The sequence below is a fragment of the Cucurbita pepo genome, chromosome LG13 (genome assembly GCF_002806865.2).
Source record: "Cucurbita pepo subsp. pepo cultivar mu-cu-16 chromosome LG13, ASM280686v2, whole genome shotgun sequence".
Classification (NCBI taxonomy): Eukaryota; Viridiplantae; Streptophyta; class Magnoliopsida; order Cucurbitales; family Cucurbitaceae; genus Cucurbita; species Cucurbita pepo.
Window position 1 is genome coordinate 4,898,495 of NC_036650.1, and position 24,384 is coordinate 4,922,878.

The 24,384-nt window shown below is 35.8% G+C and overlaps 3 protein-coding genes, 2 long non-coding RNA genes and 3 other non-coding genes across 13 annotated transcripts; 6 read left to right on the forward strand and 2 right to left on the reverse strand.

Annotated features, from left to right (window-relative positions):
* Positions 1-4,288: 4,288 nt before the first annotated feature.
* LOC111808128 lies at positions 4,289-6,453 on the reverse strand. Of its 3 annotated transcripts, none has more exons than XR_002817027.1 (2): positions 5,944-6,453; positions 4,289-5,070 (listed from the first exon to the last, which is right to left on the reverse strand). It is a non-coding gene; the product is annotated as an uncharacterized LOC111808128 (long non-coding RNA). The 3 variants fall into 3 exon arrangements; XR_002817029.1 differs by having other exon boundaries at positions 4,289-5,381; XR_002817028.1 differs by having other exon boundaries at positions 4,289-5,386.
* Positions 6,454-7,135: 682 nt separating this feature from the next.
* On the forward strand, positions 7,136-10,470 carry LOC111808908 (WPP domain-interacting tail-anchored protein 2-like). 4 transcript variants are annotated; one of them, XR_002817153.1, is made up of 6 exons: positions 7,136-7,452; positions 7,744-8,249; positions 8,338-9,470; positions 9,754-9,951; positions 10,078-10,137; positions 10,211-10,470. XR_002817153.1 is itself a non-coding variant. In XM_023695143.1 (5 exons), exons 2-4 carry the CDS (start codon positions 7,763-7,765, stop codon positions 9,901-9,903), a joined length of 1,770 nt encoding a protein of 589 aa, XP_023550911.1. In that variant the 5' UTR covers positions 7,136-7,452; positions 7,744-7,762; the 3' UTR covers positions 9,904-9,951; positions 10,078-10,470. The 4 variants fall into 4 exon arrangements, 2 of the variants coding, with proteins under 2 accessions (XP_023550911.1, XP_023550912.1); XR_002817152.1 differs by having other exon boundaries at positions 10,078-10,120; XM_023695143.1 differs by having other exon boundaries at positions 10,078-10,470.
* Positions 10,471-12,677: 2,207 nt separating this feature from the next.
* Positions 12,678-12,761, forward strand: LOC111809475. The gene has a single exon (XR_002817244.1). It is a non-coding gene; the product is annotated as a small nucleolar RNA R160 (small nucleolar RNA).
* Positions 12,762-12,975: 214 nt separating this feature from the next.
* Positions 12,976-13,054, forward strand: LOC111809473. The gene has a single exon (XR_002817242.1). It is a non-coding gene; the product is annotated as a small nucleolar RNA R160 (small nucleolar RNA).
* A 182-nt stretch (positions 13,055-13,236) lies between these two features.
* Positions 13,237-13,315, forward strand: LOC111809474. Its single transcript, XR_002817243.1, has one exon. It is a non-coding gene; the product is annotated as a small nucleolar RNA R160 (small nucleolar RNA).
* A 945-nt stretch (positions 13,316-14,260) lies between these two features.
* Positions 14,261-18,437, reverse strand: LOC111808819. The gene is made up of 2 exons (XR_002817130.1): positions 18,110-18,437; positions 14,261-14,512 (listed from the first exon to the last, which is right to left on the reverse strand). It is a non-coding gene; the product is annotated as an uncharacterized LOC111808819 (long non-coding RNA).
* On the forward strand, positions 16,594-18,111 carry LOC111808818 (basic leucine zipper 43-like). The gene has a single exon (XM_023695014.1). It carries the CDS (start codon positions 17,216-17,218, stop codon positions 17,654-17,656), a length of 441 nt encoding a protein of 146 aa, XP_023550782.1. The 5' UTR covers positions 16,594-17,215; the 3' UTR covers positions 17,657-18,111.
* Positions 18,438-19,490: 1,053 nt separating the features above from the next.
* Positions 19,491-23,978, forward strand: LOC111808002 (LAG1 longevity assurance homolog 3-like). The gene is made up of 6 exons (XM_023693754.1): positions 19,491-19,813; positions 21,400-21,629; positions 22,444-22,599; positions 22,882-23,067; positions 23,159-23,343; positions 23,425-23,978. The coding sequence occupies exons 1-6, from the start codon at positions 19,676-19,678 to the stop codon at positions 23,454-23,456; spliced, it is 927 nt and encodes a 308-aa protein (XP_023549522.1). The 5' UTR covers positions 19,491-19,675; the 3' UTR covers positions 23,457-23,978.
* The last annotated feature ends 406 nt before the right edge of the window (positions 23,979-24,384 follow it).

Genomic DNA, 24,384 nt, shown 5'->3' on the forward strand with positions numbered 1-24,384 from the left:
TATTGTCGTATGGTTAATCATTTTTCAACCAATATTCCATATGACTCTATCAATTCAATTTTTTTAAAATTAATAATTTGTTCAACCTACGGGATCGGTATTTATCTTAGTCGGGTCAACTTATTTTTTAAAAGATTAAGAATATTTAACATATATTACCGATGTTGATGACACATTTTGACTTTGAAATATCGTAGATGAGTAAAAAAAAAATTGTTAAAAAGAAAGAACAACCCGACCTTATCCGATTCGAAAATAGAGGATTGGATTGGGCTGTGAACTTTATTTGGATTACTCGAATCACCAACTCAACCTAATCCATGTGCACTCTTAATAATTGAATTAAATTCCGATTAAATCAATAGTTTATTGTTTTTTAATATTTTAAAAAGACTTTTATTTTTTTTATAAAAAAAAAAATCCATAAACTACTCGCATTTATTAATTATTAATAGGTGAGAAACCATGTCATGTTTGTCAAATATGAGTTAATGCAGCTCAATTAAAAAACAATTAATTAAATGTATAATTAATTTAGTAATATTTATTTATTTGTTTATACAATAATCTCTAATCTAATTAATTTTAAAGTATAATTAATGGAAAAAAATTAATTAAATCTAAGATTTGTCAGAATACCCTAATCAGCGGAACATTAATTTAAAATTCATACGGATCTACAACATTGATTCTTTCAATCCCATTTTTTATTTATTTTACTTCCTAATTTCTTACTATTTTATTCGACATTTTTATCTTAATATCGACATTCATTTTTTAAAAATAATAACACGACGTACTAATTGAACTATCAGACGACAACTCGACATACAAATGTATGGTAACATGACACGAGGGAGGAGATGGGGTCGGTAAAATAAGGGAGAACGGGCAAAAAAACCCGAGTTTGGATATATTTTGTTCACATCGAATTTTTTAGTATACTAGTAAATTATGGACGAAATTATTTGTGATATTTCTAAATTTCTACATATTCAGAGTTTCTACTAACCTATACGGAATATAACTCTTAAAAGAAAACTGAAATCGAATTTAAAATATTACTTTTTTTTTTTTTTTCAAAATACAGTCATAGCCTTACGTGTTTAAATATTAAATATTGAAATCTAGAGAAAATAAAAATAAATACAAAATAGTTTAAAATTGATGAAATGTAAAACAACATATTCTAACTTAAGACTGGGAATTTAAACATGAGTCTACCCTATGCACGTGTCAGAGTCTTTGCTCACGATGCCACCGTCCTCCATATATGTGCGCATTGCCTTTACTTGAAAAATGATGTGGCACAGGATGTGAGTATGTCATGCAAATGCAAACACATGCTCTTGAGACTTATCTCTGTTCTATAGGGATGGCCTCCAATCTCGGACTTATATGAATGTGGAGTACTTCCCTACAGACATGCGAGTATGAATCTCCAGGGGGCTCGCACACCCCCTAGATCCTCTTTGGTCAAGCTAATATGTAGCCACGTTTGGAGTTCAGTGGAACCCCTTGGTGTCATGCTCCCAATGAACACCCTCATCATCATACTGTGCTCGTCCGCACTCATCGTGAGGTCCCTCTAATTTCTATCTTATCATCTCTTCTAACACAACCGTCTAGTCTCATCTCTTTGTTATGTTAAGTAATACATGTTTGTTGGATATTTATATTAGCATCATTTTCATGCTCTTAGACTTGTGTCCTATGTCGGTCTATCGATATAATGTAATATGACACTCATCATCATATAGCACGCTTAATATGAAAAATATAAACATATTAAGACAAACATCATGCAATCATTATACTCATCATATTGCCATAAAGCGCATCAAGCATATAAAGTACGTCATTCATCAAAATATATATATTACGCACATCATCAAGCATCATAGCTCATACATCATCATATACTCATACATCATCATATGCCAGTACACGGCATCCTATGATACAACTCATACATCATAAATTATAATGCATTCAATTTCAAGTCCATCCTATAATAAGGTCACTTACTTAGCTGGTCTTAGTCCAAGTTCTCCCTAATTATCCTAAACATAACCTCTCATTCCTAAAGAGCTACTCCAAAGATTGCCGGGTTTGTTTTCTATCACACCGTTCGTTATCTTTTGTTACTATTTCACAATTCAATTAATAATTAATTAATAATGTGAAATATAGTCCCAAAATGACCTCAATTACCTTAATCGGGGTCGAAAACAAGTCCGAGGGGATCGAAACAATGGAAACCAGGCCAAAATTTGAGGAGTCGAGGAGCTGCAGGTGGAAAGCGCGAGCCGTTTAAGCCGATCCGGACCGAGGGATTTCCTGTCTCGTTGGTGCCACGTGGCAGTATCCGAGAGCGACACGTCGTGCAGGCGGCGTCGAGTCGAGGCGCAGGTTGAAATCTGGTTCGGGTCAGGTCTGCAGGCCGGCTTTTGGGCTTCGATTCACGGGCTGGGCCGCAGGTGAGTTTGGGTCGTGTGTTAGCAGGCTAGATCGTGGGCCTCAGTTGTAGGCTGGACTTGGTTTTGGATTCTCGATTCGCAGAGGCGTTGGGCTGGGCTTCCAGCGTGGGCTACTGCAGGTTGGGCTGGCCGAGGCACGCGTTGCCTGCTTTGATGGACTGGGCTGAGGTCGATGGGTTCACAGGTTGGGTCCGACCCGAATCCGGATCTGTCCGATCCTTTCTCCTTTCACCCGAAAAGTCGACGTTCAGCTTCCGTTTCTCTCTCTCTTCTCCTAACGTCCTTCCTACAAGTAATTTTTTTAACATTTATTTTTGTTTTAATTATGAGTAAACTATACTAAAATTGATTTTTTTAATCTCTAATTTTGTTTTAATAAATTTTAAAAAACGTCTAATAAATCAATATCATTCTTATAATAATTGAAAATTTTAAAAATTTATTAGATAAAAAATACCGTTTTTAAAAATAAAATGTTGCATCAATTTTCTTTTTCTTTTTTTTTTTTGTTAGTAATTAAAATATATTTTTTACCGTTATATTTTAGAACAGGTTTAATTTTAGTTAATGTATTTTTAATAAATCTTAATTTTAAATTTAAGATTTATTAAAATTAAAAAAATAAATTGAAGTCTCAGACAAAATAGTATCAATATCAACCAAACTTGGATTACAGCTTTTTTTTTTAATTTGCCTAAAAAAAAGATGCCAAAATGTTGACTCAGTCGAGGATTTTTCTTTTTCACTTTTAAGGAGAATCTTAGATCTCAAGAAGATTAATCGAGAATCTACTCGAACTCTCCGATCTAACATCGGCCAGTCCTTTTTTGGTGTATAGGACGAAACTTCCCGGCCGCTTCTCTATCTCCTCTCACTTTCCTCTACCTAACCTTCCTTCTTTCTGCGATAATATGATTGGGGTCGTTCCATTAGCTGGCTGGGAGAGCAAAATGACATTTTTATTTTTTTTGAACGCTGACTCAAAAAAGGTGCCCAACTACACACTCTCTCTTACCTCATCATCAATAAAATTTCTCTCTCTAAATTATTCCATGGTAAAATTAAGACATTTACCCATGAATTGGGAATAAGAAATTGGAACTATCTGGGTCAATTAATGATTTTACTTTTTCACTATACGACCGTTATTACCGTCGTATATTACGTGCATATCATGACATTCCAATCTAATTCACGTGAAAAAATTAATATCATAAATAAATTTTAATGAAGGAAAAAAATTAAAATATTGAACATATTTTCTTATCAATAAAAAACATAAATAAATACGAAATTATATTAAAGAACTTCGGTGATCTGAAAGTCCCTCCTTGCTTTTACTTAAAAAAAAAACTGCAGATGGTAGAATGATTATTTAAAAATACTAAATAATTGAGCTCACCTTCTAACATGCAGACCAATGGGACCTAAATTCATATCTTTACTTCGAGCTGTAACTTTATTTCAGAGTGAGTTTGGATGATAGTGTTTCTGTACGATCTATGCACGGGGATCTATCTTGCTTTTCATCAAAATTTGAATAAATTTAGATTAAAAAAAAGTGGTTAAAAAAAAAAAAAAAAAAAAAAAATAATTCAATGGCCGATTAAAAATGTGAAATAACTCTAAAATTTTTATCTTAAAACCACTAAATTAAAATTTAATTTAGCTTTTTTCTTTTTCCTTTCAAATTGAATGTCGGCGGTGTTGACCAAGAGTAGCTTGGGCAAGTCATCTTGGGCTGGCCAACGCATCAACACCTTCTACAATTTGCCTAAATTTGTCGATGGGATCAACTCCACGCCATGTTTCCATCCACATGAATCCATTCTTTCCCATCCAGGGAGCTCCGATGGCTTACCACCTACCACCGCCATGCCCAGGCAACTGAGCTTGGGGCAGTGAGTTGATTTTTCTTAATTTAGTTTTTTTTTTTTTCCTTTCAAATTACAATGGGCGATGAACCCCTAATACAATTGATCAAAATCATATAAAAAGGGCTCTTATCTTAACCCATTTTTTTTTATCTGGAGAGGTTTCCTTTATCTGATTCTCTGATTCTCTGATTCACAATGGGATCAACTCCACAGCATGTTTCCATCAACATGAATCAATTCTCTTCTACCCAGGGAGCCTCAGATGGGTTACCCAGGGAGCCTCAGGCTCGCAATAATCTTGGGAAGATAGTTTTTGGGCTTACTTTCCAGGCAGTGCTGGCTCTGTTCATCAGCAGACCCACCTCATTTCCTCCACTTTTCATAAATCTCTTTGCAGCGGCTCTGTTGATTAGCTTGGCACTTTCACTTGCTGCGCTTTTTCTTCAAACTGCCTTCCCAAGAATCGCGCTTTCGTTCGGCAAGATCGGTGCTATGCTAGCTGCTGTTGGTGCGTGCATCATGGCTAGTCTTCTTCTAAAGCATCAGAATTTCAGTTGGATTCCTTGGCTGGCATGCGGCTTCGCCTTCATGGCCTTCGTTCTATCATTCAAGTGAACTTCAAAAAACCTGGTTGTTTCCTTTGCAGCAGCCGTAGCCATCTCTTTGTTCCTTAAGGCAGGCTCTGGCAGTTGTGTAGTAAGGAGTCATTAGATCTGAGAAATAAAGATGGCACCATCAACAAAGACATGTTCAGGAACCACATATAGCTGAAGTGGCTCTTCACCAGTTTTTACATTTTTAGCCTAAACAAGCTCAATCAATCATAATGGGCATATACTCATGTACTCATTTTTTTGAAGTGGCTCTCCATACGTTAGTTTGTTTGTTATAATTTAGAGATTTATTAGACATGTCTTTTGAAGTTTAGATTCAATATCTTAAGATAAGAACATTTGTTGGAGATTAGAATCACTCCACAACTAAGATTGATCATGTCGAGCTTGAATGATTCTAAACATGCAACCTAAACTATATAGAATTGCAAAGAAACTTAGCCTTCGAATAAAGGAAAGGTAAGAACACGTAGCCAATTTGTATACTCTATGACCATAATTAACAACTTTGTAATTCAATCTTCAAGCCAATAAAAACCATAAAATAAGAAAATAAATAAATAACACCATAACTCTAGACTATCATCCACCCAAAATTTTGTAACCATCTAAGAATAAATGTAGCTTAATTCTTCTTTAACATGACATGAATGACAACATCTTGTGATAATTTAAACAACATTTTCTCCCCATCTTCTTTAAAATTTATCTTATATGATTGATATCACTATCAGTAAAATTTCACGTAACTAAAGTGCTCTTAGAAGAGTCAAATTTACTCCTAAAACCTTAATCGATCTACAATTATACTCGAAGGAGATGTTTATACCTAAAACAGCCTAAACTCCCTATTAGAAAAATTTGAATCCGTTCAAAACTACAACAGATAATTCCCAAGAGTTACAAACTACTTTACAACACTTGAAAAGAGTTCAAAAGAGCATAAACAAAACTTTCCTCATTAAAACTTACCAAAACGGACAACAATCCTTTCTGAAAAGTGTTCAAATGAGTCCGTTAATCCATCCAATACTACAAATATAAAAGTTCTAAAGGTTAGAATCTAAGCCACAACACTTGGAAGAGTTCGAAAGGAGTTTAGAGCGTTCTTACTCACTCAATCTTACCGAAAAAGACCCGTAGATTCGAGGTCGTTAGGGAGGGGGAAATGTAAATCAAAGGTCCATTGAGCATAGATCATTACCGAAAATCAACGAAAGAGAGAAATAACCGTTGAAAATCGCCGGAATCGTGAGGATGTTCAGACTTGAGTCCGCTCCGGCGAGTGACGCCTGCAGAACGGGTCACCAGCCATTGCAGGGGTAGCAAGTCATCAATGCAGCTATTGAAGAAGACGCCGGTGGAAGTTGTCGTCACGTGCAGGTGTTGCCGGAAGGATCGATGCTCTGATCAAAATTGGTGGAAGCTTGAAGGAGAAGAAGCCAAAGGAGTGACTGACCAAACTACCCATTTGCCTCCAATGATTATCTATAATAATAAGCGTGTTATCTGATTGGGCCTCACTTCAACCAATTATTTCCATTATAAAAAATTTCAATTCACCACTTAATTTTAATATACAATTTAAAACTTTTACTTTTTAAAATAATATTTTTTTTAAGAGTAGTGGCCGAATAAATAATTATAAAATTAAACATAAATAGAATAAATATATATATGTATATATATATACATAAACCAAATTTGAAGGACTAAACTGTAAATTGTAAATTTGAGTGACTAGACTGTAAATTAAATCGAGCACTTAAATCTCTGATATCTTGTCTCAGAGTATATATTTTATTTAGTTGAGTTATGTTCGGGTTGACCCTAAATCTGAACCACTAAACTTATAAATTGAATCGAGCATTTAAATCTCTAATCTTCTGTCCAAGAGTATTTTATCTTGTTGAGTTATGTTCGGGTTGACCCTAAATCTAAATGACTGAACTGATAACTTGAATCGAGCATTTAAACCTCTAATCACAGGTCTGAGAGAGTTATGTTCGAATGGACCTTAAATTTAAACAACTAAACTCGAGTTAATCTTTGTTGGTAATTTTTTTTTTCTTACGAATTTACCGTTAAATATTTAAATATTATTCAAATCCCAATTTTGATTAACTTCAATGTCAGACTTGTTGATCTGCAGTTGTATTTTCACAAAGGCCACAAAAAAGTAACTCAGCCTTTGGAGCTTTGGCTTCACGTGTTCATCTTTATGGCTCGCAATCATTCACTTCTCAATAGTAAATCAAGCTATCGTGCGCCAATCGAGGCCAGAATCAACGATGCATCCTTGATCGGTTCCTTTGAGCCTGGCTGAATGCTGATGTATACTCTCGCGGTTCACGTTAGTGATTTTGACTCGCCAATGGTTGATTCTGACGGCTGAAATGGAAACCGATGGTGGTTAAGTTCTGCTGAGAGATCTTCGTTCTTTTTGTCTATCAGACTGACGAATCCGGCTTGTTCTTCAAGGTATGTTGCTTTTTCTCCCGAAAATTTTGGTTTCTCAGTCGATTTGGGCGTAATTTTGTATCTGCTGGATTTTGTTCTCAATGCAGTGCTCCTTTTGTTTCCACTGGATTGATTCTCTTAAGCTATTTGGTTGATTGCATGAGATTTTGTTCCTCAATTAGGTTTTCGGTCTTGCTTGCTATGACTTTCGTGTTTTCGAATCGTTTCTGGAATTACAGGTCTTAAAATGGCTAAATAAGTGTAAGAAACTTATGGTTATAGTACTATTTGTGATGCTTTCCAATTTACCAGGTTTTAGTAAGATTGAGCTATGGGGATGATGGATGAGAATGCTTGCAATCAAGAATCTCAAGGACTTGAAATGCAAGAACTGGAGAGTACTATGAAAACTTTGACCAAACTGGAATTGAACTTGGCGTATTCCTCGGAGAAGTTGACGAATCTTCATGTGCTTTTAATGTGTCTAATGGCTCAGGAGAATGATTTTGAGGGAGCGGATCTGGAGAGTGATTCTATCCCAGATGATTTGTTTGAGAAGGTGTTGGCATTTGATTTCTTGTCTGGCTTTTTGGACTCTGAGGTAAGAGAGCTGGACAGTAACATGGATTCACTCGAAGCGGAAATAGTTCATTCCCGTGGAATGATATCTTCTTGTACACAATCAAGTGAAGTTTTCAATGCAGTAGAAGAGAAATTGAATGATTCTGAAAGATCGATCGTTCAATCCCGACAGCAGATTTTAGAAGTGAAGATGCAGTTAACCAAATTGCAGAGAATGGTTTTAAGCAGTGGAAATTGTTCGTATTTTTTTTTCTTTTGATTGAGTTATTAGTGACATTAGACAATGTAGAACTAACTATTCTGATTACTCTTCCTTTGTGACAGGGAGATTGGAGGATCCTGTGATGTCGTCCCAAAATGATCAAGTTCTCAACATTAATGGGAAATCAAATCCAATAACTGAACAACAAAGACATATTCTAAGGATGCTAGAAAAATCACTTGCAAGGGAGCTAGATCTCGAGAAGAAGTTGTCAGAATCGAAGCAACGGGAAGAAGAGCTTAGATTGAAGCTACACTATACCGAACAGGTTACTTTGAGAATGGAAGAGGCTGCAGAAGTCGTTTGGGGTAGGTTTCTAGAGGCCGATAATAGTGTTGAGATTCTCATGGGGATTTCAAAGGAATTAGTTGGCCGCCTCCAGCTCGTCCAATTCAATCTACATGGTTCATTTCAACGCGAAAACGAGATCAAAGCTAAATTTCAAGATTGGATGGAGCAGCTTAAAGCAAAAGAAGTGTCGATACAGAAGCTCGAGAAAAGGAACGCTGATCTAATTGCCAAGAATGCTGAACTAGATAAATTGAGGGAAGAAGTGAAGTCTCTTGAGGATCAGGTTAAAGAATCTAAGCTTGATCTGAAAAGTGCATATGACTCGAATGAAGCAAGTCAAGATCAGCTTATTGAAATGGAAAATCTTATTGAGTCACTGAAAGAGAGCATCTGCATATCAGAAAATAGAGCAGAGAATGTTGAAGCCAAGCTCACACAGCTGCAAGAGACGAACTTAGAACTTACTGAAGAAGTAAGTTTTCTTAAAGATAGTGTAAGCAACAAAGAGAAAAAGGTTGGTTCACTTGAAAAACAGTTGAGGGAACTAGAGATTCAATTGCAGCATGCAAAATCATCATCAGAAGCAAATCAGGAGCAACAAAACATGTTATATTCTGCAATATGGGACATGGAAACTCTAATTGAAGAACTTAAATCCAAAGTTTCCAAAGCTGAAAGTAAGACTGATAGTGCAGAGGAGCATTGCATTATCTTGTCTGAAACCAACTTTGAACTCAATAAAGAACTTGCTTCCCTCAAGGCTCGAATCGAGTTCTTGGAGAAAGCGTTGGATCAAGCCAGGAGTGCAAAATTTACGAATGCAAATGAAATTAACTTGAGTACCAAGTTTATCATGGACATGGTGCTCCAACTAGCTGTCGAAAGGGATCGCATTCAGAGTCAGGTATTATTTTTCAAAATCGTCAGATCATTATAAATTTGGCTAGCTACACCTATTTGGATTTTTCAATCTCATGCATTTGAGTAACTTCAAATAATTGGAAGCAAGTTTTGATTTATCATGATATTAAAGCTTGGTCCTGATGAACAGATAAAATTAGCTCAAGTACATCAGTTTTGGTTAGAATTTTTTTGCCCATTTTTTAAAAAGCCTTCTGTTTTTCATATGTAGATACGTATATATTCATACTCTAATAGATGAATAATTCCCAAATTTGCTTCTGCAGCTATCCCTCTTGACAAATGATAACAAAGCTTTAATAGAGAGATTGAAAAATGTAAAAAATGGCGCATCTGTAGTAACACGTGACAGAGGAGACTACGACGAGGAGCAACGGTCAGCTCCGATGAAAGATGTAAATATACTGGCTCAATGATGTCTAAGGAATCTTGTATGGAGTCTTTGCAGAAAGGTCAAGAGGCAGGTACTCGTTCTTGTAAATCGCGTTGAATTGAGCTAATCAAATTTCTTGATGATTATACACAACAGCCAACACTCTGCTCAACACTAAGCTTCTAACTTCACAACCTTTTATTTTTCTTGGTATCAGATTACTAAAGGACCTGAAGCCACGCCCAAGTGCTGGGCTGAAGGTACTTCTTCTGTATCCGTAAGTTAAAATGCTGAGAATTTCGTGTGTATTATTATTATTATTTTGTCACTTTTATCATTACTTATTTCAGCATCATTGTATCCTTCTAGCCAGAGTGTTCCCCATTCTCTGGTTTCTTGTGGTTGAGATTTTCATGGCCTTTGGATCCAAAAGAAAAAAAAAAAGTTGGGAGAGAGCCTAAGGTAACTGCACATTGCACCCCATGTACTCCATTATTGTTGTCAAATACATTTGTTTTTAGGTTGTGGTGGTTTCTTTGAACTTATGGTGAGGTTGTGTGGGATTTGTCTTCATTGCTCAAAGGTGAATATAAATTATTGTATTTGGGCATGTGTATATATATATATATATATATATATATATTATAGAGATATATAGATATATAGATATTTAGTTTCGACCTGATCACGTTGGAATTTGATTTTTAATTGGTCTCCATAGTAAAGTGTTGTCATTTGAGCTGACTTTCTCTTTTTTTTTTTTTTTTTTTTTTTTTTTTTTTTTTTTTTTTTTTTTTTTTTTTTTTTTTTTTTTTTTTTATNTTGTTTGTAACCTAGGTCTATAGTTATCGATTTGAACGTAAAACTATGCATTAAAAAAATAAAATGAAATGAACGTGTTTTACGAATAATTGTTTAGGAAGTTTCAAGTAGGATTAGATTTGATTCTGTATGGCGTATTAGAGATGCATTTCAATCATTTTTAGAGATGCATTTCAATCATTTTTGCAATACTCTCGTCCACACAGAGACAAAATGGAGGACTAGTGCCAACAGTTCATTAAGGAAGAAAGGACTTATTGAGCCGAGATCATTAACTAATACTAATCTAATACTAATAGAATAGAAAGAACTGTCTTTTCTGTATACTTTCCTCGGGTCTGTTGCTACCGCGGGCTTTATGCAATCAATCGGGTCAATTTTATTTTATTTTATTTATTTATTTATTTATTTGGACTAACATTATTCCATCTCTTGTTTCCCATTTTTTTGATCTAAGGCTGCCATTATCCAGATAAATCGACACAAATTCGGTGAAGGTATTATAATTAATCTAAAAAACAGAAGAAAAATTTAGTAGGTTGGATTTATTCTATTTTAGTCTATGCATTTTTAATTATCTAAATTTAGTAATTGTTTTTCTTTTCATCATCATTATCCATGTTATTAATTTATTTAAATGTTATTATTATTTAACCAATTTCCATAAATTAGATCTTGGATTTGGACAATTGAAGTATGGATTAAAATGAAATTGATGGACCTAAATATGATTTTTCTAAATACATTAAAATTATGTTGATTAAATTATACCGAAAATACCACTTGATTGAGGTAGGTTTCAATGACCTTGAAAATATTTATTTTTACTTTTTAAACATCGAAATTTATTAAAATAATAATAATAATAAAGAGTTTTTCATTAAAAAAAAAAATCAATTCGACTATTAACGTGTAAAAATTGAAAGACATACGTGACTTTATTTAGAACATCATTCACATAAATTGGTGTTAGCAAGTTATATGTAAAAATAATTATATAAATTATTTCTATCAAAATTAGATAAATTATTTCAATCTTCCATAACTTAATTCCATGTTTTAGTTTTAAAAAATTCAAAGATTAATTTAATATATGTTATTTGGAACCCATTTTAAAGTTATAAAGTAAAAAAAGGAATTTTAGAAGTCTATTTGGTATAATTTAACTAAATAATGTTATATATATATATATATATATATATATATATATATATTTATCGAGTTACAAATTGTGAGTATTTTAATTAAATTAAAACTATTTATTTACTAATTTTTTTTTATTAAATAATATAGGAGAAGATTCGAACCTCTAATCTTTTGATTGATAATACATATCAAAATTAGTTGATTTCTTAGTTAAAATTTATTTATTTTGACGGTTGGTTATGAGAATTTAAACCGGTAGTTAATTATGATTAACTAGTAAATTTTATCCTTTTTAATCTTTGAATTTAATAAATTATAAATAAATGAATAAATAATTGTAACCCAATGGAATTTAATTTCTATTTATTTCGTAGGGTCCCCAGATCTCGGAGAAGCAAGGAATGGGGACAAAACCCTAATCCAGCAAACACTTTGTATAAAACCCGATAGGTTGGTTCACAATCAGCATAACCTAAAATGGAGCTTCGGCCATTGGCTTCTCTCGAGAGCCATCTCCTTCAAATCGATTCTCTGGTCAGCAACGTGTTACTTAGCAATTGGTATAAGAATTTGATTTTTCTTGTTTTGCTTTCATTTTCTTGCATGATTTGATCTGATGCACCAAGCAGCCCCTTGCTTCTCCGAGTTTAGTTGCAAGGAAAATCGAGAAAAGGGTATACTTGTGGTGCTACATTCATTTTTGGCCTTTACATCTATGGTTTTGGGGAAGATTTTCTCCCGCTCAACCCTGTTTGGCCAAAGAAACAATCAATCATATATTCGTCTTCAGAATGTGAATTTTTCTCTTATTTCAGTCTCGATTTTTGTATAAAGAATGTAAAATGGCCATTCAAGATGATGAAGCGTTTTTGAGGTGAACATATGATGTGCGTAACTCATATAATGTAATGCCTTCAAAGTTCTCTGATTGTTGTTGCCTGATGTCTTTTGACGCAACATTTTGTTGCCATCTCGACTGAATTTGAATTGATTTGGAAAATATGTTTTTGGTATTCTTCAAGGATAAGTGAATCGATGCAGGTATGATTTGAGCCTCCACAAGAAGGTGTACTCAATAATTTGAGTTGCTTTTTTTTTTTATTTTTATGATTATTATTGATTGATAAATTTGCTGTAAGAGAAGCAACGCAAAATGATGAAAACTTTGTTATCTGAAACTGATGTGGAACTTATATTATCATGGTCTTCAAAGTTCTCTGATTGTTGTTGCCTGATCTTTTCTGAATTTGAATTGATGCGTAAAATGTGATTTTGGTATTCTTCAAGGATTAGTGAATCGATTCAGGAATGATTTGAGCGTCTACAAGAAACTGTACTCAATAATTGGAGTAGCTTTTTTTTTTTTAATGATTATTATTGATTGATGAATTTGCTGTAAGAGAAGCAAGGCGAAATGATGAAAACTTTGTTATCTGAAACTGATGTGGAACTTATATCATCATGGTCTTCAAAGTTCGCTGATTGCCTTGCTGTTTTGCTGTTTTCTATCATATTAGATATAATCTTGGTGTCTAGTTTAATGGGGTAAGTTGAATATCTATTGGGGGAGGCCTTTCAAATTATTTAGAGTAGGTTAGCAATCCTGGTAGCACTCTAAAATTCATGGTCTGGAGAGAACTTGTATCTCAGGCCATACGAGCATTGTGCGACATTAATATCTCTCCTTTGGTTCTAATTGTTGCCTCAGTAATCCTCATGAAGTGGCTGGGGCAGAACTGGAGAGGACATAATGAAACTCTCATTTTATTTTCTTATCTCTGAGAATTTCTTTCTTCAAACTGCAAAGCCAATCAACATAGTAGCCCCGAAAAGAACCATAGGAAATGATGGATATGAAGAGGGCAAGCTGCTGAGAATCAAGGCTAAAAGTGCCCTGAAAGTTGGACCAAGAAATGACTTCTCAAGCTGAGGGATTTTGGCTGGTGAAGAAGGCGTCTGCATTTTGACGTAAATTGGCAGGCAATCTGACTCCCCAGGTAAAACTGCCGATTCCAGGATCCTTGTCGAGTTGATTTTCATGTCTAGGGAGGTTTCTTGTGGAGTTGATGCCATAGAGAATATGTAAGTTTTGCTCAATACTCTCAAGTCTTTTCCCTTTTTATGTTCCAATTGATTATTCTAGGATTTAGAGATGAAGTTTCAGTTACCGAAATAGACTACCTATTTCAATTGTTGTGCTTTCTTAAATTGCATACCTATACAAGGGTTCAAGTTTTGTCTCTCACCCAGATTTTTAGTAGTCTATTATTTACTGGGTACTCTATATCTCACAAATTCATGTACAAACCAATGCAGAAGGTAAATGATTTTAAATTTTGAGTTATCGAAATTGCCCAAAAGGTTGACCCTTTTAGTGTCTTCGATTAACACCAAAATTGAATGGCTAGAAAATTAGTTTATAACTCTATTAGTTTTTACGTCTAAATTTGTTGTAATTTATTTGTTGTAAATATGTTACAATTCTGAAACAAAAACCGAAAGAAATAAGCAAAGTGAGAAATGAGAAATTGATGGAAAGTTAGAATCAATACAGCCAACTAAGTTTTAGGTTAACCCCATGTATAAAATAGTAGGTCCCGTAACTATTTACCCATTGAAAAGCTTGGGAAGAAGTTTGGCTTTATTTCCAAGAAGCTGCCTTCCACTTCCCCTTCTTGGCATGCCTAAAAACCAAGCTTCAAATTAATAGAAAATACCAATAATGACATCATCAAGCTTCTTCATTTTAAAATTTGTACTCCATCAAATTTATCAAGTTTCACCATATGGTTCTTCGCTGTTTTCAAATAAACCAATAAAATTAACTAAATCATAAAACATTTCACAATTTAAACTTAATTGCTATAAACACTTCATATCAAGACTAAATTGCTCTGGAAAACATATTGAGTATCAAATTGATGAAGCTCTACTAAGCCAAGCTTTAGCACTAGTAAAACAACACCAAATCCAAATCAAACTGTACCAAGCATTAGCAACATGTTTTCCAAAAAAAAAAAAAAGGAAACATATAAAGAGAGCCCATTATTCTTGATGCAGCCATCGATGAGGCTGAAGAGGAAAAGTCGTGGAAGAGGCTGAAGAGGAAAAGTCGTGGAAGAGGCTGAAGAGGAAAGGTCGTGGAAGAGGCTGAAGAGGAAAGGTCGTGGAAGAGGCTGAAGAGGAAAAGTCGTGGAAGAGGCTGAAGAGGAAAGGTCGTGGAAGAGGCTGAAGAGGAAAGGTCGTGGAAGAGGCTGAAGAGGAAAAGTCGTGGAAGAGGCTGAAGAGGAAAGGTCGTGGAAGAGGCTGAAGAGGAAAGGTCGTGGAAGAGGCTGAAGAGGAAAAGTCGTGGAAGAGGCTGAAGAGGAAAGGTCGTGGAAGAGGCTGAAGAGGAAAGGTCGTGGAAGAGGCTGAAGAGGAAAAGTCGTGGAAGAGGCTGAAGAGAGAAGGCCTCGAGAAAAAGCCATGGAAGAAGCTGAAGAGAAAAGGCCTCGAGAAAAAGCCATGAAAGAGGCTGAAGAGAGAAGGCCTCGAGAAAAAGCCATGGAAGAAGCTGAATAGAAAAAGGCTATGGAAGAGGCTGAAGAAAAGAGCCTTCAGAGACTGCACAAAACCATCGATCCAAAAGAAATGGATGGTGGATACTAAAAAGAAAGAAGTCAGTTGTATGAAAGACCAAAGACAATCAAGGAGAAGACACATGCTAAACAACTGATCCAAGCATAGTTCTCATGCATAAGAAGAAAGCTTGCAATGATGGACACACCAATTGCGGCAAAAAGCGCTCCGAGCTTTTCAAACAAACGTGCAGCTTTCGGGAAGGAATTTCGAAGGAGAATACCAGCAAATGAAAGTAAAAAGCTAATGAACATAGTAGCTCCAAACAGGAGTGTCAAAAGTGGAGGAGATGAGCTTGGTGAGCTGATGAACATGGCTAGAAGTGCTTGAAAAGTAAGCCCAATAATTGCCTTCCCAACATTGGAATGCCCTTTGTCTGGTTCAAGCCTCTGTTCCCTTGCCCTCCAAATTGGTAAACAATCTCGTGGGGTGGGGAAAGACATGATTTCATAGCATCTTTGCTTGATTGTGTGGACCGAGGAAGAAAGGACATTCATATTTAAACAGGTGTGGTGTGAAGTTGAAGCCATTGGAAAACAAAAACAAAAATTGGAAGCTTTCTCAATACTCTCAATGGTAGTATATGTGATTCTACTACAATTTGTTTTGAATATCTATATCTATATATATATATATATATTTATTATTCAAGGAAATTCAGGTATATCTGCTTAGAAATTGTGAAGGGACCTTCTTTCATCACTACCTGTTCAAGAAGTTCTATCTCTTCTTTTGTCTTGTTTCTTGAACTTTCTGAACAATTTTCAATCCCTTCATATAAATTCGAAGAAACTTCCTTTCTTGAGAACTTCTTTCGTCACTATAAAGCAGAAGGGTTTCTCAAAGTGAAGAAAAACAGCAACAATCTCTTGAGAACTTCTTCACTATTTCCCTACTTTTCCTTTATGAATGGCATGCAAACTAGAAGAAAGGAAGGAAATGAGATTATCAGACCAATTTGCAGTGACCAAACTCTCCACTTTCACACCTCCAACAGTAATCATACAATCAATTTTGTTTCTGTCTTGGAACGGTCTCACAATCCTTGTGTTATTTGCAGGCAGTGCAGCGGGGAATGTGATCTTCCATGATCTTCCCTCCTCTACCATTGATGCCTTTGTTATCTCAATTTTCTTTGTCTTTTCAGGTGCTTTGAGTGCTCTTTTGGTCCCTGAAAGGCACAACTTAGCTACATTTTGTGCCTTGTATTCTCTGGCTTCCATGGCTTCTGCTCTGCTTCTGCTGATTTGGGGATTGTATCACTCTTTCGTTCTCGGCAAAGCTCGCTAGAGCTTTACGAGATTAGAATGCCTTTGTTTCCTGTTTTTGTAAGAGCCCTTTTGTCTTGAAGTTTGGCTCATTTGAATAATATCAAATTGGACTTATAATCCTCTTTCAAGTCTGCTATCTGCGGCCAATTTGATCAGAGTGATTATCCACAATATACAACCCTTCATTCCTTTGATAAAATATTCGTGGTTGATAGAAGTGCGTTCTTGAAGCATTTATAAAATGCAGAACAAACCATATCCACGCCACATCCAATATTTTAAGTGATACACCACTTTTCTGATGAATTTTCTAAGGATGCAAATCATGGTGGGGTGAAAAAGAATATGCATATCACATTTTGGTGATGTCATTTTCAATAATTTGAAGCTCTTTCTCCTTGTTTTCTTCCTATAAGACCTCTTTATCCTATGCCTTCTGCTTCCCTATCAGCTTAGCAATCTCCTTGTAAGTCCCTTCAGATTGCTTATAATTTGAGTATGGAAATCTCTGGAGCCCACTTTCCAGCTCCTGGAAACTATGGCATGATCCAAAACCTCAATACCAATGGATTCTCGTCTTATAATCCGGTTAGCTCAACCTCCACTTCTGATGATGGTAATGATCAGAACCAGATACCGAGGTTCGTCATCGATGAGAGGAAGCAAAGGAGAATGGTATCGAATAGGGAGTCGGCGCGAAGGTCACGGATGAGGAAACAGAAGCATCTTGATGAACTTTGGTCCCTGGTGGTTCGTCTTCGAACTGAGAATCATAGTCTTATGAAGAAGTTGAATCAGTTGACAGAATTCCAACAGCAGCTTCTTCAAGAGAATGTCAAGCTCAAAGAAGAAGCCTCGGATTTTCGTCGGATGATCGCTGACATTCAAATGTGCAGTCCTTACACAACTCACTTGAGAGATCTGGAGGAAGCCCCATGAAATACCTTTGATTTCATAGCTGAATTCTCAAGCCAATCTAACGAGTAGAGAAGTTCCCTTCCCCTGTTTCACTAAGATCATAGCTATTTCCTCCCACAATCCTTCCAGTTTATGTCTGTCTTAGCATGCTTGTATGTAATAAGCCTCTACCCATTACCCAGCGTTGTAAATTGAAGAAATAACAGAATTTAGCCAACAGACTTCCAAAATCAGTTCAACAAACACCTTGGTTTTCTCAGGGGACTTTTGTCAAACACCTTGTGGACACTATTCAATAGATTAATGAAACCAGAGTTCTGTAGCATGTGTACTTCCAAGAGCATAGAAAAATAAGAACCAATTAGACAAAATATCTATAAAACTAGATAAAAATCGAGACAAAAACATGAAAAAAAAACAGCCATCTAGACAGACCCATCTGCAATCGAACTCGAACGATTTGTTCTTTTTTACCTGAGCATCAAATTCCTCGCTTGCTTCAACTTGGTTTAGCGAAGATTATCGCAGTCCCCAAATCTTCATTTTGGATTCGACAAAATCGAAACAGGGAACATATTCCAGTTGAAGATTCTAACACAAATCGCGCTTTGATTCTTCTTTCACCCTCCAATGGTACTCCCTTTTGCAAGCAAAAAGTGCCCAATTGCCCCAAATCCTAATTCCAAGCTGGGTACCTAAGTAGTAGCTTGATTATCAAGGATTGGGAGTCCTTGTCGACTCTCTATCGTGATTGATACCATTCGTACATTTTTAATGCATCAATTCATCTAAATTCGAGAATATTTTTGCCCCTCTTTCATGCGTGCATTAAATAGATGTGCATTAACATTGTACTTTTATTGAAAAAAAATTAAATAAACAACCCGAACTAAATAATAGTTGAGTAGATATAACACTTATTGATATGAGCCACGACCAAGGAATTTTCATACCTTAGTTCGATTACAAGGACGAGAGCCAAGAAGCTACAACAAACCTTATACGCTTATATTCAAGCTATGGGGAGCTCATCAAAGGAAACTCTAGAAGACATTAGAGACCTCCCTTATATGTTGTGCAAATTTGAGCTTCAAGAAATTTGAGCTTCAAGGAAGAGATGAATTAAATGCATTTAATGAACTCAGCTAAATTTATGAAACTAGTCCAAGGATAACTAAAAAATACATTTAATTTATTGCACTATTTAATTATAATTTAAATATTTATTTGTCATATTTAAACTAGTTTTAAATATAGGAGTTAAAGTTACATTGTAACCATAGGTTACCATATTCCACCATTAAGAATAGAGACATGTATCACATAGGTTAAGGTTGTAAAGACTATATAAAGTCTTTTTATTTTTATTTTTATTAAAGACATCAGATTTTGGAATTAATAATAGAATTTCTATTTTAGCTTTGTTGAGAGCTAAGTTTTTCTTTACAAATTATTGTGTTTAGAAATTGTATGCGGAAGTCATTCAAGTGGTATTGATCGAACTTCCTGTGGAGTGATTCGAATCACGAGTTTAGAAACGAGTTTTCTTTACTCTTAATCATCAAAGTAATTCGTTTCGTACTTTTTCTTGGGTTGATGCCACATCACCCATGTTCGATGGTTTATTAGTACAAGCATCGAACTATTCTTAGACTCGTTATCTATCGAAAGATAGCTAAGTAGACAAAGACAACCTCTAAACATTGGTACATTATAATGGATGGTTATAGCTAGAAAAAGGTGGGTAAAATGAGGTTCATAATCTTAGAAAGGGATGGGACAGTTTGAGAAAGTTTTGATCCAATCAAAATTGAAAAAGAGCACTTCGGCTAGCACGAGGGTTGACCCACCACACCACACCCTACAACTTTCGTCGCTCATGGCCGAATGAAATCTCTGCCAACGCACAACAACAACACAACTCCGTGGGAAGCGAGCGAGAGAGAGAGAGAGAGAGAAAGAGACGGGTCATTCTCTTGATTTTCGATCCGTTCACCGCCTTCTTTCTTCTCCACTCGATCAAAAAACCCAAAATCTCAGATGGGTTTCATTGATTCATTCAGTTCAATCGATTGGGAGCATGAATCTTTCCCTTCTTATCAGGATTTCTCTTTTCTTCCCCTTTTTGCGCTTCTCTTTCCCACGGTTCGGTTTTTCCTCGACAGATTTGTCTTTGAGGTATTCCCTTTTCTCCCCCTCTTCGCTTTTGTATCTTTCAATCTTTGGATTGGGGTTTTGTTTAATCATTGGTTTAGCTGATTCCGATGATTGAATTGAGATTTAATTGACCGTTGACTCATGTTCTGTTCATTGAATGATTCTGTTTTGTTCATCTTGGCATCTGGTTTGCATAGTTGATATTTGGGTTTCAATCCGTTTCTTGATTAATTGAAATGAAAGTCCTGTTTTAGTTTAGGTAATGTATTGGGGATGGCCGAAAATGGCAAGGTTTTGGTTATATATGTTACTCGTAGTGTCTATTATATGTGGTGTCAGTCTTGGTTAGTTTGGATTCATAACAGGCTGCAGTAATTTATTATTTGGGCTCTCTTTGTACCACAGCTGTTATGAAGTAATTGGCCATGCATTGCTGACCATTATTTTCGTTTGTCTTTGACCATTTTTGTACCAATAGCTTTGATATTTGTTGTTGTTTTTTTTTTTTTCCCTTTTCTGTGAGCTCTTGATTGTAACAGCTGAATGATACACCCAATTCTTTAGTGTTGTCTAATGTTTCGTCAAAGCTGTTTGGAATATGTTAGAAAGCCGTCATTCCTGTTTGTCAGCAAGCAGTGCCAATTGGCGTTGTCAGTGTCTATGACTCCTCCGTGTTGAACTGAGAGTGAGTCTCGTGTGTTGTTTGGCTAGAAAATATGTATTTTGGACTCAATGCAGGCCTCTTCAATTTGAACGTTGTAAAGCTAGCATGTAGATATTGTCTTCTTTGGACTTTTCCTTTTAGGCTTCCCCTCAAGGTTCTTAAAACGCGTCTACTAGGAAGAGGTTTCCACACCCTTATAAAGAATGCTTCGTTCGTCTCCCCAACCGATGTGGGATCTCACAATTCACCCCCTTTGAGGCTCAACGTCCTCATTGGCACTCGTTTCCTTCTCCAATCAATGTGGGACCCCCAATTCACACCCTTTGGGGCCAGTGTCCTTGTTGATACACTGCCTTGTGTCCACCCCCTTCAGGGCTCAGCCTCCTCGCTAGCACATCGCCCAGTTCACCGCTAGCAGATATTGTCCATTTTGGGCTTTCCCTTTCGAGCTTCCCCTCAAGGTTTTTAAAACACGCTGCTAGGGAGAGGTTTCACACCCTTATAAAGAATACTTCATTTTCCTCCCCAACCGATGTGGTATCTCACAAACGTTTTGTTATATTTCTTGTGAAGTTGATAGTTTGTTGCCTGCTTCGACCCAAATACTTTCTTGTTAGATTGTGTGCTTGTACTTTTTGGAGATACCAACGTTGCGAGAATTTGATGCTTTTTGGAGATACGTGAAGTGTTTGTAGTTCTGTTCTTTGTTGCAGTTCAACTGAAAATTTTATAGGTCACCCAATTGTGTGAAATTCACTAACTCGTTGCGTGAAGACTACGTGTCTCTACTATTCATGGGGACTTTTTATAATAGCCATGAATCTTGAGCAATTGCTTGGTTATCTAACTCCTTTTTATCCTTGCATTGGATCAATGATGTGTAGATGAGAATGCTCTTTTCTTGTTTGCTCCTAACTTTGTATGGTACGAACTTCTCTTACAGAAAGTGGGAAGAAGATTGATATTTGGAAAAGGCTATCAGCTGAAGGATGTGAATACAGATGAGAAACGGAAGAAGATAAGAAAATTCAAGGAGTCAGCCTGGAAATGTGTTTACTTTCTTTCTGCAGAGCTGTTGGCTCTATCTGTTACATATAATGAGCCTTGGTTTACTAGCACCAAGCATTTTTGGGTTGGACCAGGAAATCAGGTCTGGCCTGACCAACGAGCTAAGTAAGTGTCTCAGCGCTGTTATCTCTTATTTGTGATGGTTCAGTGTTAATATTAGGAATCACGACTCTCGACTCTCGACTCTCCACAATGGTATGATATTGTCCACTTTGAGTATAAGCTCTCATGGCTTTTTTGGGCTTCCACAAAAGGTCTCACACCAATGGAGATGTATTCCTTACTTATAAACCCATGATCATTCCTTAAATTAGCCATTGTGAGACTCCCTCCCAACAATCCTCTCCTCGAACAAAGTACACTATAGAGGCTCCTCTGAGGCCTATGGAGCCCTCGAACAGCCTCCCCTTAATCGAGGCTCGACTCCTTTCTCTGGAATCCTCGAACAAAGAACACCCTTTGTTCAATACTTGAATCACTTTTGACTACTTCTTCGAGACTCACAACTTCTTTGTTCGACACTTGAGGACTCTAGTGACATGACTAAGTTTAGGGCATGACTCTGATACCATGTTAGGAATCACGACTCTCCACAATGGTATAATAGTGCCCACTTTGAGCATAAGCTCACATGGGTGTGCTTTGAGCTTTCCCAAAAGACCTCATACCAATGGAAATGTATTCCTTACTTATAAACCCATGATGATTCTGTAAATTAGCCAATATGAGACTCTCTCCCAATAATCCTCAACAATTAAGTCCACCATTATACATTCATATGTGTCTCTGTTACAACAAGTTTTCGTATAATCATTATAAAAAGACCAAGCGTTACGCAAAAGTATCAGGACTAAAGTTGTGTTTTGACCAAGAATCTATTATTTAGAACATTTCATGAATAAGAACTTTTATGTTTCAGGTTGAAATTGAAGGGATTATACATGTATGCAGCTGGATTTTATACGTATTCCATATTTGCCTTGAATTTTTGGGAAACAAGACGTTCAGACTTTGGAGTGTCCATGAGCCACCATGTGGCAACTCTCATTCTCATTGTGCTTTCCTACATTTTTAGGTAGTTCCTATCTTTAAGCCGTTGTGTTGCCTTTTGCTTTTGCTGGTATGTCATATAACATTGTTTTCAACTTTCAAAATCTCTATGCCCCGTTTTCTAAAACCTTCTTCTCAAATCGGAGCCAGAGGCTTGTGCATACGTTGCCCAGCTGTAGGCGACGTGATCTTAAGTTGGCTTGACTCACTCAGTGCTGAGAGTGAGTGCCGCACAATCACCAAATCCACTACCAAGAACAGTGCAATTGTGACAGTTGACTAATTACATTGTACGTCGTTCTTGTAGATTTGCTCGTGTTGGTTCTGTCGTTCTCGCTCTTCATGATGCAAATGATGTGTTTCTTGAGATTGGGAAGATGTCCAAATACAGTGGCGCTGAGACATTGGCTAGCATTGCATTTATACTCTTTGTGTTGTCTTGGTTGCTATTACGTCTCATCTACTATCCATTTTGGATCCTTTGGAGCACAAGGTTTGTAACCTCATATCAATTTAACTTTCGAGAGGAACAAGTTGCTATCCATTATCTTGTTGTCTGATTGTTCTTCCCCATTTTATTTCAGCTATGAAGTCCTCCTTGTATTGAACAAGGACGAACATCCCATTGATGGACCAATCTACTACTATTTGTTCAATACTCTTCTATTTTGCCTCTTAGTTCTTCACATATATTGGTGGGTGCTAATTTACCGAATGCTTGTTAAACAAATCCAATCTAGAGGACAGATTAGTGAAGATGTTCGTTCAGGTAAGATTATATAAACGATTAGTGAAGGTTTTTCGTTCGAGTTTTCGTCCCGTCACGCTCACCGTTTGTTTGTCTATGCAGATTCCGAGGGAGAGGAAGAACACGAAGATTGACGAGGAAGAATCGATGCAGAAAATTGTGTTATATACATGAAAGGTTTGGTATAAATCTTAAACCATTTGGATGATCCTACAAGAAACAGAAACTGGCATCTGCTGCATGTGATTATGATTACAGAAACTAGATCAAAACTGTTCTTAGTTCTAATGTCAATAACTTAAAATTCATTAATACTTGTGGATTGCTAGTGAGTATCCATGTTGGTTTTCTGGGCAGCAGATGAGATAGATAGATAAGAGATTAGCCAAAACAAATAGTTGGGTCTGGGATGTGTAGATGAACGATCGAATGAGCGAACGAACGAACCGTGTATCGCTTCATCGATACATTCCGGGTAAGAGAAGAGTTGGCAGTTGGAGGAATTTGAATCTTGATTATATATTCTTTGTCATTTACTGAACCATTCATTGAGTTGGATGATGAACAGCCAGCCATTGTGTTCATAGTGAACTGAATTTTATGTTCATGCTGTATTTGTCTCTGTTTATTAATGTGAAACTGCCCAATTTCTTGTACAAACATTACGACAATTTTAGATTCAGATGTTCTAAGACAGTTTTTGTTCCATGATTGATTACTAAACGTGTTTATGTTTCTTGTTCTTTAATAGAAAAATTAAGAGACTCATGTGGGAAAAATTTTAGGGACAAAAATGTAATTTTCTATTTTATTTAGACACAAAAATCAAAATAAAAATTAAAAAATGTTTAGAAATAAAAATTAAATCAAGTTTGAGGAATTTTGACGTAAATTTTTATCATTTTTAAATTTTAAATATGGCTATTATATTTAATTTTAAAATATCAAATATAAGAATTTATTAGAGCTGTAATTAAAATTTAGGGGTATTTTGGGAAAATAATAATAATTTTAAAATTTTATTAAATATTTCTTATATATATATTAGATATAAACATGTCG

Bases quoted from the DNA above. Each gene is read 5' to 3' on its own strand.
- LOC111808908 (XM_023695143.1), top strand. From the start codon at position 7,763: ATGGGGATGATGGATGAGAATGCTTGCAATCAAGAATCTCAAGGACTT. The intron at 8,250-8,337 runs GTTCGTATTTTT...CCTTTGTGACAG, and splicing joins GGTTTTAAGCAGTGGAAATT to GGAGATTGGAGGATCCTGTG. The intron at 9,471-9,753 runs GTATTATTTTTC...TTGCTTCTGCAG, and splicing joins GGGATCGCATTCAGAGTCAG to CTATCCCTCTTGACAAATGA.
- LOC111808818 (XM_023695014.1), top strand. From the start codon at position 17,216: ATGGAAATCTCTGGAGCCCACTTTCCAGCTCCTGGAAACTATGGCATG.
- LOC111808002 (XM_023693754.1), top strand. From the start codon at position 19,676: ATGGGTTTCATTGATTCATTCAGTTCAATCGATTGGGAGCATGAATCT. The intron at 23,068-23,158 runs GTTTGTAACCTC...ATTTTATTTCAG, and splicing joins TGGATCCTTTGGAGCACAAG to CTATGAAGTCCTCCTTGTAT. The intron at 23,344-23,424 runs GTAAGATTATAT...TTGTCTATGCAG, and splicing joins TAGTGAAGATGTTCGTTCAG to ATTCCGAGGGAGAGGAAGAA.